A 13,153-nucleotide genomic window follows, 5' to 3' on the forward strand; every position below is an offset into this window, starting at 1 on the left:
AAAGGTATTTATTTGCGTCAAAGTTTCAGTACATATTGTTGTCTAAACAGTTTCATGTTTTTCACAGTTAGACAATCATGGTCAGCATTTGTTACAAGGAATTCAATAAATTTTGAACAAAAAATGCCACAATCTAATGAACGCCCTTTCTGTAATGTGGTATTCGATCTGACTACTGGCTAAGGGCTATATTTGAAGCGTTTTGAATGGAGATTCATTCCAATTGCGATTGCGAGTAAGGGGATGCATCGTGCAAGCATTTTAAGACCTTTATCAACAAGTTTTTTCTCAACATAATTTGGCATTGAGTCGAACACGTAGATCTTGCATTTCCTCATATCAACTACAATAGCTAACTAGTGTTCTCTTATGTTGATGCAACCAATCACGTAGTTGACATCTCTCCACCCTTCTTTGTCTTGGAAATCACCAAGAGTTGTATTAAATTAGTATTCCAAATCTTCTTCTGTCCATAGATTTAAGTGTGTTGTTGTGTCGTCCATTCAGCTTTCTTATTGTCTGCTGTCAGCACATGAGTATCAAAAAGTCGTTGTCAAACTATGCAGTGTGGTTTATTGATTCCAGTCTTGAAAGACAAGTAAAAAAATTTAGTCAAAATATAAATATGTAGTTTAACTTCTATAAAAAAAATTAAAGAATAACTTACTATAAATGCTGAATCTATTACTCTAAAAGTATACTTGCAAAGTTGCTTGATATGCAACATTTTTTTTCTGCAAGTGGGACAATAGCAAATTCGTCTAAAAAAAATTAAACGATCGTTTACTGAATAGAAACAAAAGTTTAAGCGATCGTTTAGCAAATACAAGTAATCACGTACTTACTAAACGATCGTATAATATATATAAACGATCGTTTAGTGAATAGAAGCGATCATTTAGCAAGTACAAGTGATCGTTTACAATATTCTTTTCCTTACTAAGCGATCGTGTAATATATATAAATGATTGTTTGGTTAGATAAAATATGTTGTACTCGATCATGTAGTTTTATATATAAAATAAAATTTGGAAAGAGTACTTACATCTCCTAGTATCCATGTGTTTTCTTCAAGCTTTTTGAAAAATTCTTTCTTTCTGGTTGTGGAGACTACTTGCCTTTCTTCATCAATTGTTTTTTTTTTTTTTTATCTTTTTCAAGATAAGCATGTCTTCCATAATTTTGGATCCACTTACCACATGGGATCATATCTATCTACATTTCTGATTTCGACATCTGGGACAGGTATTGTAGGTTCTGATATGACCTCAGTAGATGTTGTGGATGGATTAACTTGTTGATCTTGATCAGACACCTTTTTATTTGCTATTTTGCATAGCTTCCTTCTCTTCCTTGGTTTTAGCTGTTCATTTATTTCCTATAATGCACAATGTTGTTAACTAAGGAAAAATAAAAGAAACAATAATAATTGATGTAAAATACTTCAGAGTTTTTTTATATACATACCAATATAAATTCTAAATCAATTGTAGAACTTTCTTTCTCTGTTACTAGTTCATTTTCAACCAAACTAAATGCTTCATCATTTTTTGAATCTCAACCTGTTGTTTTGGTCTTTCTTGTAATGTATGATATTAGACAAGTAACAAACTATTGATTTAAAGAACTACACATTTTGTTATGTATACATACCAATTGAGATTCTATTTTTTCAGTTGAGGTAGATTGTTGTACATTTCCAATTGTTTGATGCTCAGTTACTTGTTCGTTTTCTTTTTCTATCTCAGCCAAAGTAACTGCTTGATCATTTTTTCGTATTTCCTACGATGCATAATATTATATAAGAAACAAACTTTTAATTCAAATGACTACACAGTTGTTGTGTATACATACCAGTTGAGATTCTTTATTTATAATTAAAACTAATTGTGGCACTTCAATTTGTACAGTTTGATCTAATTGAGCCATTGTAAGTTGTTTGAGAGTACTACTTGATGATGGTAGTATCTCACAAAGTGAAAGACGTTTTCTCATAAGTGGAAGGGTAGTAATCATTTCTGGCAGATCTTTTTCTTTCTGACTTTGACTATTTATATTATCTGATAAATGTCTTATAGTCAATAACAAGTCTGTATCCATGCCATCTATGCTAATATCACTACCTGATTCCTCTTGATGTTTCCTAAACAAAATGAGAATAATAAAAAATATAGTTACGTATTTAGAATGTAAGCAATTTTCAACAATATAAAGTAGCAAACAATGAATGAAATGTTAGCCTTTGGGTTTCCTCTTAATGTTCAGTATGTTGTTCTTCAACATATGGTTGGCCATTGATGATCATATTTTCTTTATTCTGATGACCATCATTGTCATTCTGATGAGTATGATCATTCCATTGATATTGATTTTGATACTAATAAACAAATAAAAACGAAAATAAAATTAAAAAATAATGGATTGTTAAACGATCGTGTATATAAAAGTAAACGATGATGTATCATATCCAAACGATCATGTAATCTTGATAAACGATCGTTTAAATATGATAGACGATCGGATATTTTAGTTAAACGATCATTTATTTAAACAACTGATAAACGAAATACTTTTTGAAAATAAAGTTTACCTGGACCAATTTCTCCAACATCTGCTTCATTTCAGACAGCTCCAATGACTACTTCTTTATTGTGTCATCCATCTTAGAGATTATAGAAGTCAGTGTGGATAAGTCCTTACGAACTTCTTTTATTTCCTTCTTCAGTTTTTTGTACGATTTCAAATGACTTTGTTGTTCTTTGTCATTCGACTTCTTTGATCTGCAACATTTCTTGTTAGTGATTAGATGCATTTTAGATTAGTCAGTCACTGTTTGTCTTTGTTTTCTTCGTGGTAACAGTTGTGGAGATAAGTTTGATGCTCCAATGATTGGTTGTTCATTGCATGATCAGGAGTATTGATATCACTATTGTTAATATCTGGAATGGATTCATCGTCCTCCATTTCCATGTTATCATCCCCTCGAATTCGACTCTCCATGAAAGCTTTCTCTTGGGTTGATAGCTTCAGTTTATGTTTAACAACAATCTGCAATGTTACAATCAAAGAATTGTTAATATAAACGATCGTTTATAAAAATAATATGATACTACATATGGTATTCAATATAAACGATATTGCATTAAGCTAAACGATCGTATATGTTAAAATGTAAATGATCGTGTAACTGTAATAAACGATCGTGTAATTGTATTAAACGATCATGTAATTGTATTAAACGATCGTGTAATTGTATTAAACGATCGCTGACAAGTTTTACTTACATTTTTATTGTCGAATATGTTCTTCTGCAGCATTTTGTAAGATGGAGCTTGTGTACAATTCCATCTCAATATCCTAGGGATTGATCAAGTGTTCACTTGCAGTTGAGAGTACTTCATAAGCTCACACCTAAAATATTTAAACAAATATAACAACTTTGATGTTTAATTTGCATTTAATTAAAGTGCTTAACAAATAAAAATCACCTAAAAAGCAAGCACGTAGCCTTTGATGTTGTAGTATGCCACTGCTTTGGAACTTTTTGTCTTTTTAGCTTGTATGCTTCTTTTTTCCCTTGTAGACTTGCCTTTAAACTCTTGAGCAGATGAGTGTAGAAGAAAGTTGACCAATCAAAGCTCTTAAATACTTCTTCATCATCAACTCTTTCCAAAATATCCATGTCAAACTATGTTTTCTTATCCTTCTCGACCATCACAGTTTTTATAAAGACGGCCAAGGCGACCTTCACAGCATCGTGATCATTTGTAAACTCAAAATTCTTGAAAATTTCCTCAACTTCCAAGCATGTTATTATTTTCTTGTTTTCTGATTCGATTAGAAGGCTTTGTAGGCGCTTATTATCATAATCTTTCTCCAATGTTATATTTGTTAGCAACAATCCAGTTATGATGTTGAATTCCTTTTGGGTGAAACAAATGTTTTTCTCCAAAACTGAAAAACATATTCCATCTGCGTTGGCTTCTTAGGTATTTGCCTCGGCAAGACATGATGGATCAACTGGCCGTTGAAGACCATGTTGACATTCAACAACGAACCAAAAATTGTTTTGTCGAACATCTACAGTTGTTCCTTGGTTAGTTTATCCTTAATAAAATTGTCAATCTTGTGCACTTGGCATGAGACAGTGGCAGGAAAGTACTTGTCGCTAGGTACAGCCATCCTGAAAATAATTATCATAATATACTTTTGTTATATACACAATCGTTTATAAAACACTAAACCACAAACCCTAAAATTAAACTATCATTTGCTTAATGTAACAGATCGTTTAATCCAAACAGAAAGACATTCGTACTATAGTTAATCAGCAAGTAATGATAAATTGAAACATTTAACAATCTCTAGAATAGAAGTTTAAACGAATCTGAAAACCTACACGTTTGAGAATAAGAATTTAAGAACAGAACGATAGTTTTCAAGACAGAAGTGGAAACGTTTGAAATATAAAGAAGACGAAGCATAACGTTATAGTAGGAAAAGTTCAACAAAATACCTTTTGATGTTGAAGAGAAAAATGGACTGAGAGAAAAATGGAATAGGAAATCTTTGAGACGAAAACAATGTAATAGATCAATGCGTTTGTGTATTGCGAAGTGACGGAAAAGGATAGAATTAGGGGTGTAAATTAGGGGTGTTCACAGTTTCAACTATGCATAAATAGTAGAATTGAAATCAAAGTGCATAAATATTGTTTTGTCTTTAGTTATTAGATCTTGGGCTTTAACGGCACCGAGTGCCATCTATGAAAACTTTTACTTTTAGTTATACTATATTATATTAATATATATATATATATATATACACACATATATATAATAACTTTTATAGATAATTTTTTTAAAATAAAACGATAGAATCAATTCAATTTCTTAAACCAAATCAAACTCCATAAGACGCAATTTCAATTTAAACAAAACCAAACCAAACCACATGCATTCAGTTTCAATTTAATTTTGATTCGATTGCGATTCGGTTTGTGATCCGATTCGGTTTTCAAGTGTTTTCTGAACCCCTTAATTTTAATTAAGAAAACAAATGAAATTTTAAGACATTTGTGTAATCTGTAGGTGATTCCTCCGAATATTTCATACAATATTGTACCTTAATTTTACAATAATTCCAATCACAAACCACTAAATACAATCCAATCGTCGAACTTAAATTCAGCACAACTAGTTAAGATGTATAGATGTATCCTTAACAAGAGACCGAAGATTAACCCCACCAATCTAGGTTAAACTAAAACAAAATGATGATAATGTTCATGGAACAGCATGAACTTGAGGAAAGCATAGAAATTTTACTTTTCCAGCCAAAGAAAACATTAAACTTATCAGATAACGCATATACTCTCTTTGTCTGTCTCAGGCTGAGAAATAAGCATTTACATTCCAAATACTACCATCAAAGCCTGATTGATATCACGGCTATGTACAATTTTGCGGATTTTTCAAAAGCTAAATGGGAAATAAAGAAAACATGAACTTAAAAGGAGATTCTCTTTAAATATAGGCTCAGCCGAAGACAATATATTCCAACCTGAGACAAGAACATGAAGAGCAAAGAGTAAAAAAGAAAAAAGAGTTAAAAAAAGCACCTCTAGGATTACTAATCCTTGATTGCCTGTCCCCCCATGCTAACAACGAAGCTAACGTTTTATGTCAGATCTGTACAACTGTACTTTATAACCATGTAACTTCCAGATATCAGTTTCTATCAACAACCTCAGCAGGCAAGTTAAGATCAAAAAAGTTGCCAGTAACAACTTCTGCCCTGGCACGTTTCCTAGAAGAGCATCCGTTCTCCTCGGAATTCAAGCTAGTCAGTCGTTCACATTCTGACAATCCTCCTGCATTTGTACCATCAGTAAAACTTTTATACCCACTATCTATCTAAAGCAGTATTTGCAGGTAGTTTCCCTTATAAATTGTCCCAGGAATAGACTAAAAAGAATTTTTTAAAAATAAAAAATAAAAAAAACTACCCATCAAATAGGACCAACCAACCCAAAGAAAGACCAGAAAATGCCAATTATCTTGTTTAAGAGATGTAGGTTCGAAATCAAAACTCAATTAAGAAAAGTGTAGGAAAGTACTCTCCACTTTACCACTTGTACCACAGTCAGATGGTGGATATTTATCTGAAGTATTTGCTTTGCTGTTCCAACAAGCAGAAAGCTCCAGTGCCTTCTCGATGCCTTTCGACTTGTAAGGAGCAATATTGTGGATACCCAGTTCAAGAGAACCCAGAAGATCATTCTCAATACAGTCATACCTGATTGAAAATAGGACATGAGTTCCAAGAGGCTTTACACACATTTAGAAGAACAGATTGTTCAACTGCACTTACATCTTCTTGCAGAGGGTATCGGTGATAACTGACAGATTGATGACTTGCATGCGTATCTCCATTACCTTATCTTTAGTATATTGATCGAATGGCTCTTCTAAAAACTTGGAGAGCTTCTCAACATTTGCCTCAAGTTGCTGTTGCTGGTCCTCAAATAGATGCTGCTTTATCTCCCTTTCCGCCTCAGTCATCTCATCTTTGAATAGCTCATCCCCAAACATATAGAATGCAAATGGGTAAGAGTACGATAGAACCCGCCTTGATCTGAAAAGTCTAGACAGTCCATTGTTTACCCAACTAAAATCTCTGAGCATGGATTCCCTCTCTTCTGAAATTGAGATCTTCTCTTGTATAGATTCCTTCAACTTGCTTTCAAGCTTAAAAGAATCTGTATGAGCTTTGTACCGATTATGATAGTGCATATACCGATACAAATCCCGTTTTGCTCGCTCAGCTTTTTGTTCTGATTCTTCTTTGTAACGCCCACAACTATGACCAGAAATACTTGACCAAGTATGCTCTCGACCCGTGGCTCCACCACACAGCCAACTGTGCCAGAAGGATGGGAATTAGAAACTTAGACACACTTGATCAAATTAAAACAGGGTGAGAAGAACAAATAGCTAAGATAGAAACAAACACCAGGTTAAGAGATGAAATTAACAACTGCACAACGTGTATATCTAAGTATCTATGAAATTGTTTTTATCATAACAATTAGAAAAAGAAACAGAGTTCTACTATAAGAAACTTAAGTCTTAAAGCACTAAATGCTGGCTTCTATGTATTTATATTCAAATTGAGAAGAGTTTAATCTATTATTTAATAAGTTAAAAAGAAACTAAAATACCCACCATACACACGCCTCACTACCTTGATTTCAAGGGCTAGATCCTTCAGAACATTTTCACATCAAATGAAATGCAGAAAATAACTTACGCAAGGTAGCTAAAATTATGTATGCTTTCAAGAGAAGAATTTAGAACAATTTTAAGCAGAAATATCATAATTTCAGAAATTCTTCAAATTAGCCCCATGAAACACATCTAATGACATGAAGTTACTTTTAAAAGTTAGCTACCACTAGAAAACAAAATAAGCTAAATCTACAAAATAAAAGACTAGGCATGCACAAGCCCTCATGGAGAACTCGAAAGAGTCGGACAATCACATTGATCTAATAAGCACCAGTTGGACAACTTATTTGGAAATCTATTAACCACTCGTCTAATATCGAACCTAACTATGAACTGTTTGAATCTGAAGAATACCATACTGGCCGATACTTGCAGTGTAAGCCTCAGTTTCAGTAATATATGACAATGAGCTATCTGCCTTAAAGTCTCAGCAATATATGGAAAGAGATTAATGCTATCTGAAAGTTTGCGTTCAGGTCTCCTATAAGTAATGTTAAACAGAATTCTCCATTTCACGCAAATGAATTTATTGAAAAGATTATGAAAGTCAGTATAATCCTACCAAAATGCCTGACCACAGATGCAGCTGACGAGGTTACAACCTCCATTCTTCTCAACGGGTTTATGGCACTTAGGGCAGGGCTTTGTATGTACAGTAATCCAGTTAACAGTTTCAGATTCATCTCTGCACTTCTTAATCCAAAGTTCCCACATCAAACATGAACACGGTGAGTGAGCCTCAGATAAGCAACTGAAACAAAACTGAAGACCACACGAACATTCTACTTCACAAAACTCATCATCCTCCACGCGTATAGCATTGCCGCAATGAGGGGTACTTGGACACCACTTGACTCTTTTGTTGTCCTCAATGTAGGATTCAAGAAGAAAACGATCAAATTTATTGGCAAGATCTGGATGCCTTTTACTAACTAGAGTCCTAACAACAGCTTCATCACAAATTGCATTGCATTTGTGGGCCATGCATCTGATCCTCCGACTTTGACCCTCATTTATTTTCACAATAAAATGTTCAGTCCAACCTGAGGCAAAACATAAATTGAATTTGATCTTAGGTAATTTCATTCCACAACAACTGCTTACAACTAACAAAATCAGTCAATTTTTACCATATCCGTTCACAAGACCACTGGAAATAGTTTTTAAACAACTCCAAAAGTAAAATGCAATGTTTGAACATGTACAATGAATAAGGGAACAAATATTTTAAAAAGAGATAAATATAATTTCAGAAGGGAAAAAAGGCTTACAGTTATTACAAAAGCAATGACCACAATCCACTCTCGTTGCATCATTGCCATGTACTTCCTCCATGCAGATATCACACATCACCATGGAAGAAGCCTCAGAGGAACTATTACTTCGATTCTCAATCATAGTAACACCAGCTGTAGCAAACAAGTGATTTTTCCCTTTCTCCACAAGTACAGCAAACAATTTCTCAACATCCCATCGGTAATGAATAAGTAACGTCCGAGCATGGTATTCTCTCAACGATAGTAAGTCCATAACTCGACGCATGTCCTCCTTCTACATGAAAACAAAACAACCCTAAAATCAAATTCAAACAACAAAAAAGAATCCAGGTACCAAATAAAATATAAAATCAGACAAATCATCTTTTATATGACAAGAGTAAGACAGAGCTAAACCTGTGCCGCAAGGAGAGATTCTTTCGTAATAACCTGAAAACAACAAAAAAAAAAAAAAGTCTCCATAAAGATGATCAATGAGAAAATTCCTATAGTGCCCAAATTATAAGCATTATATCACCAAATTCCGCCGGCTCATCATCACAAAGTAGGAGAAAACCTCAACTTTTATCATCAGTAATAATAACAATAAAACCCCAGAAGCCAAAACAAAGAACGTAAAATTTGAACAGAATCAAAATTGATTCACTGCCATCAGAAAACAAAAAGGGATATCTCTAAAATTGAATCCAGAAACAAGAGATTTTAAACTTAGAATCCAGTAGAAAGGAAGTAAGGAATAGGGAATTAGAGTCTGAGAAGAAATAGAATAAAAATACCTTAGTAGAGGGAGTTTTAGGAACCCGCTGAATTTCAGAGTCCTCGTTCTCAAGACCATGAAGAGAATCTCGATCGGAGTCATAATAGTCCTCATCGCTGCTAATACAGTCGTCCATTGAGAAAAAGGGAAAGGGTAATTGGGGAAAAGAAGAGAAAATGGAAAGAAGAAGAAGAAGAAAGGCCTAAAGGTGAGTGGGTAAAATACAAAAAAGGGTGAAAGAAAAAGGCAAAACAGAAATAATCGATAACGAGATTCGATGAATAAATCGGATCCGTAGAAATAGGGAAACGCCGGAGAACGTTTCCCTCCGGGAAGATCGTTGGAAAATCCGGCCAAGAGAGTGAAATAACAACGACCAAATGGTGGGAGTTCTTCCGATGAGAAATTAAAGTAAAATATACAAAATATAAATATAAAAAATAAAAATAAAATAAAATACGAACAGAAAAGGCAAATTTGGAGAGAGAGGAGATTATACGACGTCGTACTATTGAACGACGTCGTTTTAGGCTCATGGAATATCTGGTCGACGATTGCTGTGGAAGCTTGGCATCTTGGAATCTTTTTGCATTTCTTTCTTTCCTTTTTAATTATTTTTAAATTTTTATTTTAACTATTTTAAACTAATTATTTGCATTTAAGTTAAAGCAAAAAAATTGAGATAATAATAATGATAATAATAGATTATTATTGTAGTTTCAGAAATGGAAATTTAACAAGGTTGAGGTCATGAAAGCACGATTAATTAAAAAGATTTAATTAATATCTATATCTAAAAAAATTTAAAAAAGGTGCACCTTCCTCGACAGTGACTTCAAAGTTTCAAAGTTAAGTTTGTCTAACTCGAACCTAGCATTACAGTTGTTAGTTGGTGAAAGTTGTTCGTCATGAGGTTTTATTTTTACTTTTCAACGAGAGATTATAGTAAGTTTTCCTTGATTCAAAGAAGAAAATTGAAAACCATAAAATAATCTTTTAGAATTATTTTTATCATATTGATGAAGGATAAAACTAATTTTCATCAACGTTAATTTAACTATAAACTATTTTCAATTAATTTCCAATGTTTTGCAAAAAAAAATTAAAACATTTTCAAGCTCATACTTTAAAAAATTGGTAGATGTATTATTTAGTTTTTGAAAAACTTACACAATCTAAACAAATTCTAACAAATTTAGATTCTTTTCCAATAACCAATTTTGGATTTTGTGATGTACCCACAGAAATGCTATTTTGAAAATATAGTAAAAGTTATGTATACAAATTTTGGAGTTTAAAATGCAAAATTATATTAACAAAAGATAAAAATGTTTAGAAATAGTGTTTGTCCATGCCATAAACTCAATTAACTTTTGTGTACTGCCACTAAAGTGTATGTATTACGTAATGCATGGTAAATTATAAATATTATAAAATAATAATTATATTATGTTTGAGACGTGTTCATAAATTAATTAAAAATAATTTTGAGTTAAATTAATGTTTAGCGAAGATAATTAGATTTATGATTCATAGATATGATATCAAACACAATAAAAATAATTATCTAAATTATAATCTAACTTATCTAAATTTGTTATTCGAAAAACACTTATCCTATTGTTTTCAAATTCTAACAAAGAGGTTGTTGAATATGTATTATAATCTCTCCTGGAATCAAGGAAAAAATTTTCTTCAATCAAGTGAAAATAAGACCAACAACTGTAACATCAGCCGCAGCTTTCTGACCTAGGCAAGTTTTAGAGTTCCTAGATCAAGGTACATATAATCAAAGTCTTTTTTAGATATAGGTATTAACTAATTTTTTTTTAATTAACCTTACTTTCATTCAAATGTGATATAGGAGCATTAAGTCCCGTCCTAGGATGAAGGCGTTACACAAACTAATCACTAATCTTGATATACTCTACACATTTCTAATTTTGGGATGGGGAGTCAAACTTTTCATCTATAAGATGGAAAACGCTAAACTTATTTTGTCTTAGCTAGAATGGAGTTGCGATGAAAACAAAATGCCTTAGCTTTTGAGTAACCAAAGCATCTGATGATGAATGTGTAATGGATGATAATTTGTAAACTTACATCATTAATTATTTAATTTGCTACAATAAATATATTAACATAAGTTGGAAGTGACCAAATATAATCCTTAACTATTTTTTTTACTGTAATAACGGTTTTTGAATAATTGTATATTAACAAACTACTAAAATATTAACAAACTACCAAAATATTTACTGTTCGTATGACAAACCATAGAGAGTTAGCCATTTTTTAAATATTTCGGCTTGCTCTTCTATTTTCCTCTCCTCTTCTTTTCAAGCTCCTATTTCTTCTGTTTTTCTTTCTTTTATTTTTAGATTTGGATAACTAAATCTATTTCTTTCTATGTTCCTTTCTCTTTCTTCTTTTTCCTTTTTTTCATTCACTGTATCTCTCTTTTTTTTCTTTTTTTTTTTCCTTCATGTCTTTGTAAAATCTGACGTATAAGAATCTTGAAAATTGAAAAAATTGGTTAGATATAAAGAATATTGAAAAAAATCAAATATAAACGTGTATCAAATTAAAAGATAAAATTGAACAAAAATGTACCAAACAATAGTCAAATATAAACGTATAACAAATTGCATTACCAAATATATTAGGCCCATGTCGATAGGACATTTTTGGTATTTTAGACGGTGGCACTCTGCACTTTTTCTATTTTCGAAATTGTTATATTAAATACTTTGCCGCTTTTATATATTTTTTAAAATACCCTAACTTTTCAACAAATTAAAACACATAAATTTCATAACATATCATCTTATTGAATTTCAAGATCATAAATTTGAGTTTTGATATAATGCTTTCAAAAAATTTACAATGGATTTGTTTCAAACCTGGATTCTTTTTGGAAGAATATGATTATGCTTATCCATCATCGGGCTAATGAAAGGGTGATCCCTAGTGTTTAAGTTTCAAAATCATCAGTTAAGAAACTACTCATCTATTTTTCTTAAATGCGAATTACTCAATTCTTAGTATGAAACTTATATTTTTAGCTATTGTGTTCGTAAAAAATGATAGACTCATGCAAATTAAAGGGTATGTCCTCCCATAAAGAAGTTTTAACAAAGATTTGGTATTGCGTCGGTCATCTTGTAAAATATTTGTGTTCTCGTAGATTTACAAAATTAAATACAATACTTTGCGATTCAGTTTTTCACAATCTAATTATTTAGAACTATCGCAAGTAAGTTGTGTCAATGTTTATGTATTAGGAACTTCGAATGTTTTCAATCTTAAATAAGTAAGAGAGCTGTTAATGAATATCATAAAGTCTTCGTTGAAGAAATTATGTTTGGAACTCTATTAATCATTCTTCTTTACATCCTTTCAAAATTATTATCAAATTCGACATCCTTTCAAAATTGTTATTTGATTTGGAACGATATCTTTGTTCTTGTATTCTCTACTCACGAGTAGAGAAGTGGGGAAGTTATTGTTTTATCTTCATTTTTCCAAATTACACCAACAAATTAGATTATATATATAAAGAAATGTAAAAAATATAAATGAACAAAATTATTTGATGAATTATAAGAAAAGATGTCTTTACAAAATTTGATGGATACATATTTGGATAGAAACAATGACCTGTTGAAACGGGACCCATCAGCGGGAAAACAGACAAACAAAATCCTTAAACCCATAATTCAAAGTTCTTCCGATTAAACGACAAAAAGTTGGATTCTTTTCACTGGGAGTTGTTACATTCTTGCAACTTTCAACCACCTACCAACAATGCGAATCTGAGGAAGTAATAG

At 31.9% G+C, this 13,153-nt stretch overlaps 1 protein-coding gene and 1 long non-coding RNA gene across 3 annotated transcripts; both read right to left on the bottom strand.

The window, feature by feature from the left end:
- Positions 1-1,051: 1,051 nt before the first annotated feature.
- On the bottom strand, positions 1,052-3,762 carry LOC127144009 (uncharacterized). Of its 2 annotated transcripts, none has more exons than XR_007815504.1 (4): positions 3,489-3,762; positions 3,285-3,411; positions 2,591-3,048; positions 1,052-1,378 (listed from the first exon to the last, which is right to left on the bottom strand). It is a non-coding gene; the product is annotated as an uncharacterized LOC127144009 (long non-coding RNA). The 2 variants fall into 2 exon arrangements; XR_007815505.1 differs by lacking the exon at positions 1,052-1,378 and adding an exon at positions 2,156-2,377.
- Positions 3,763-5,303: 1,541 nt separating this feature from the next.
- Positions 5,304-9,748, bottom strand: LOC103498436 (probable E3 ubiquitin-protein ligase ARI2). Its single transcript, XM_008461040.3, has 7 exons — positions 9,343-9,748; positions 8,963-8,995; positions 8,561-8,840; positions 7,852-8,332; positions 6,373-6,921; positions 6,131-6,297; positions 5,304-5,872 (listed from the first exon to the last, which is right to left on the bottom strand). Exons 1-7 carry the CDS (start codon positions 9,457-9,459, stop codon positions 5,730-5,732), a joined length of 1,770 nt encoding a protein of 589 aa, XP_008459262.1. The 5' UTR covers positions 9,460-9,748; the 3' UTR covers positions 5,304-5,729.
- Positions 9,749-13,153: the final 3,405 nt, after the last annotated feature.

This window comes from Cucumis melo, chromosome 11 (assembly GCF_025177605.1).
Source record: "Cucumis melo cultivar AY chromosome 11, USDA_Cmelo_AY_1.0, whole genome shotgun sequence".
In the NCBI taxonomy this organism is placed as follows: Eukaryota; Viridiplantae; Streptophyta; class Magnoliopsida; order Cucurbitales; family Cucurbitaceae; genus Cucumis; species Cucumis melo.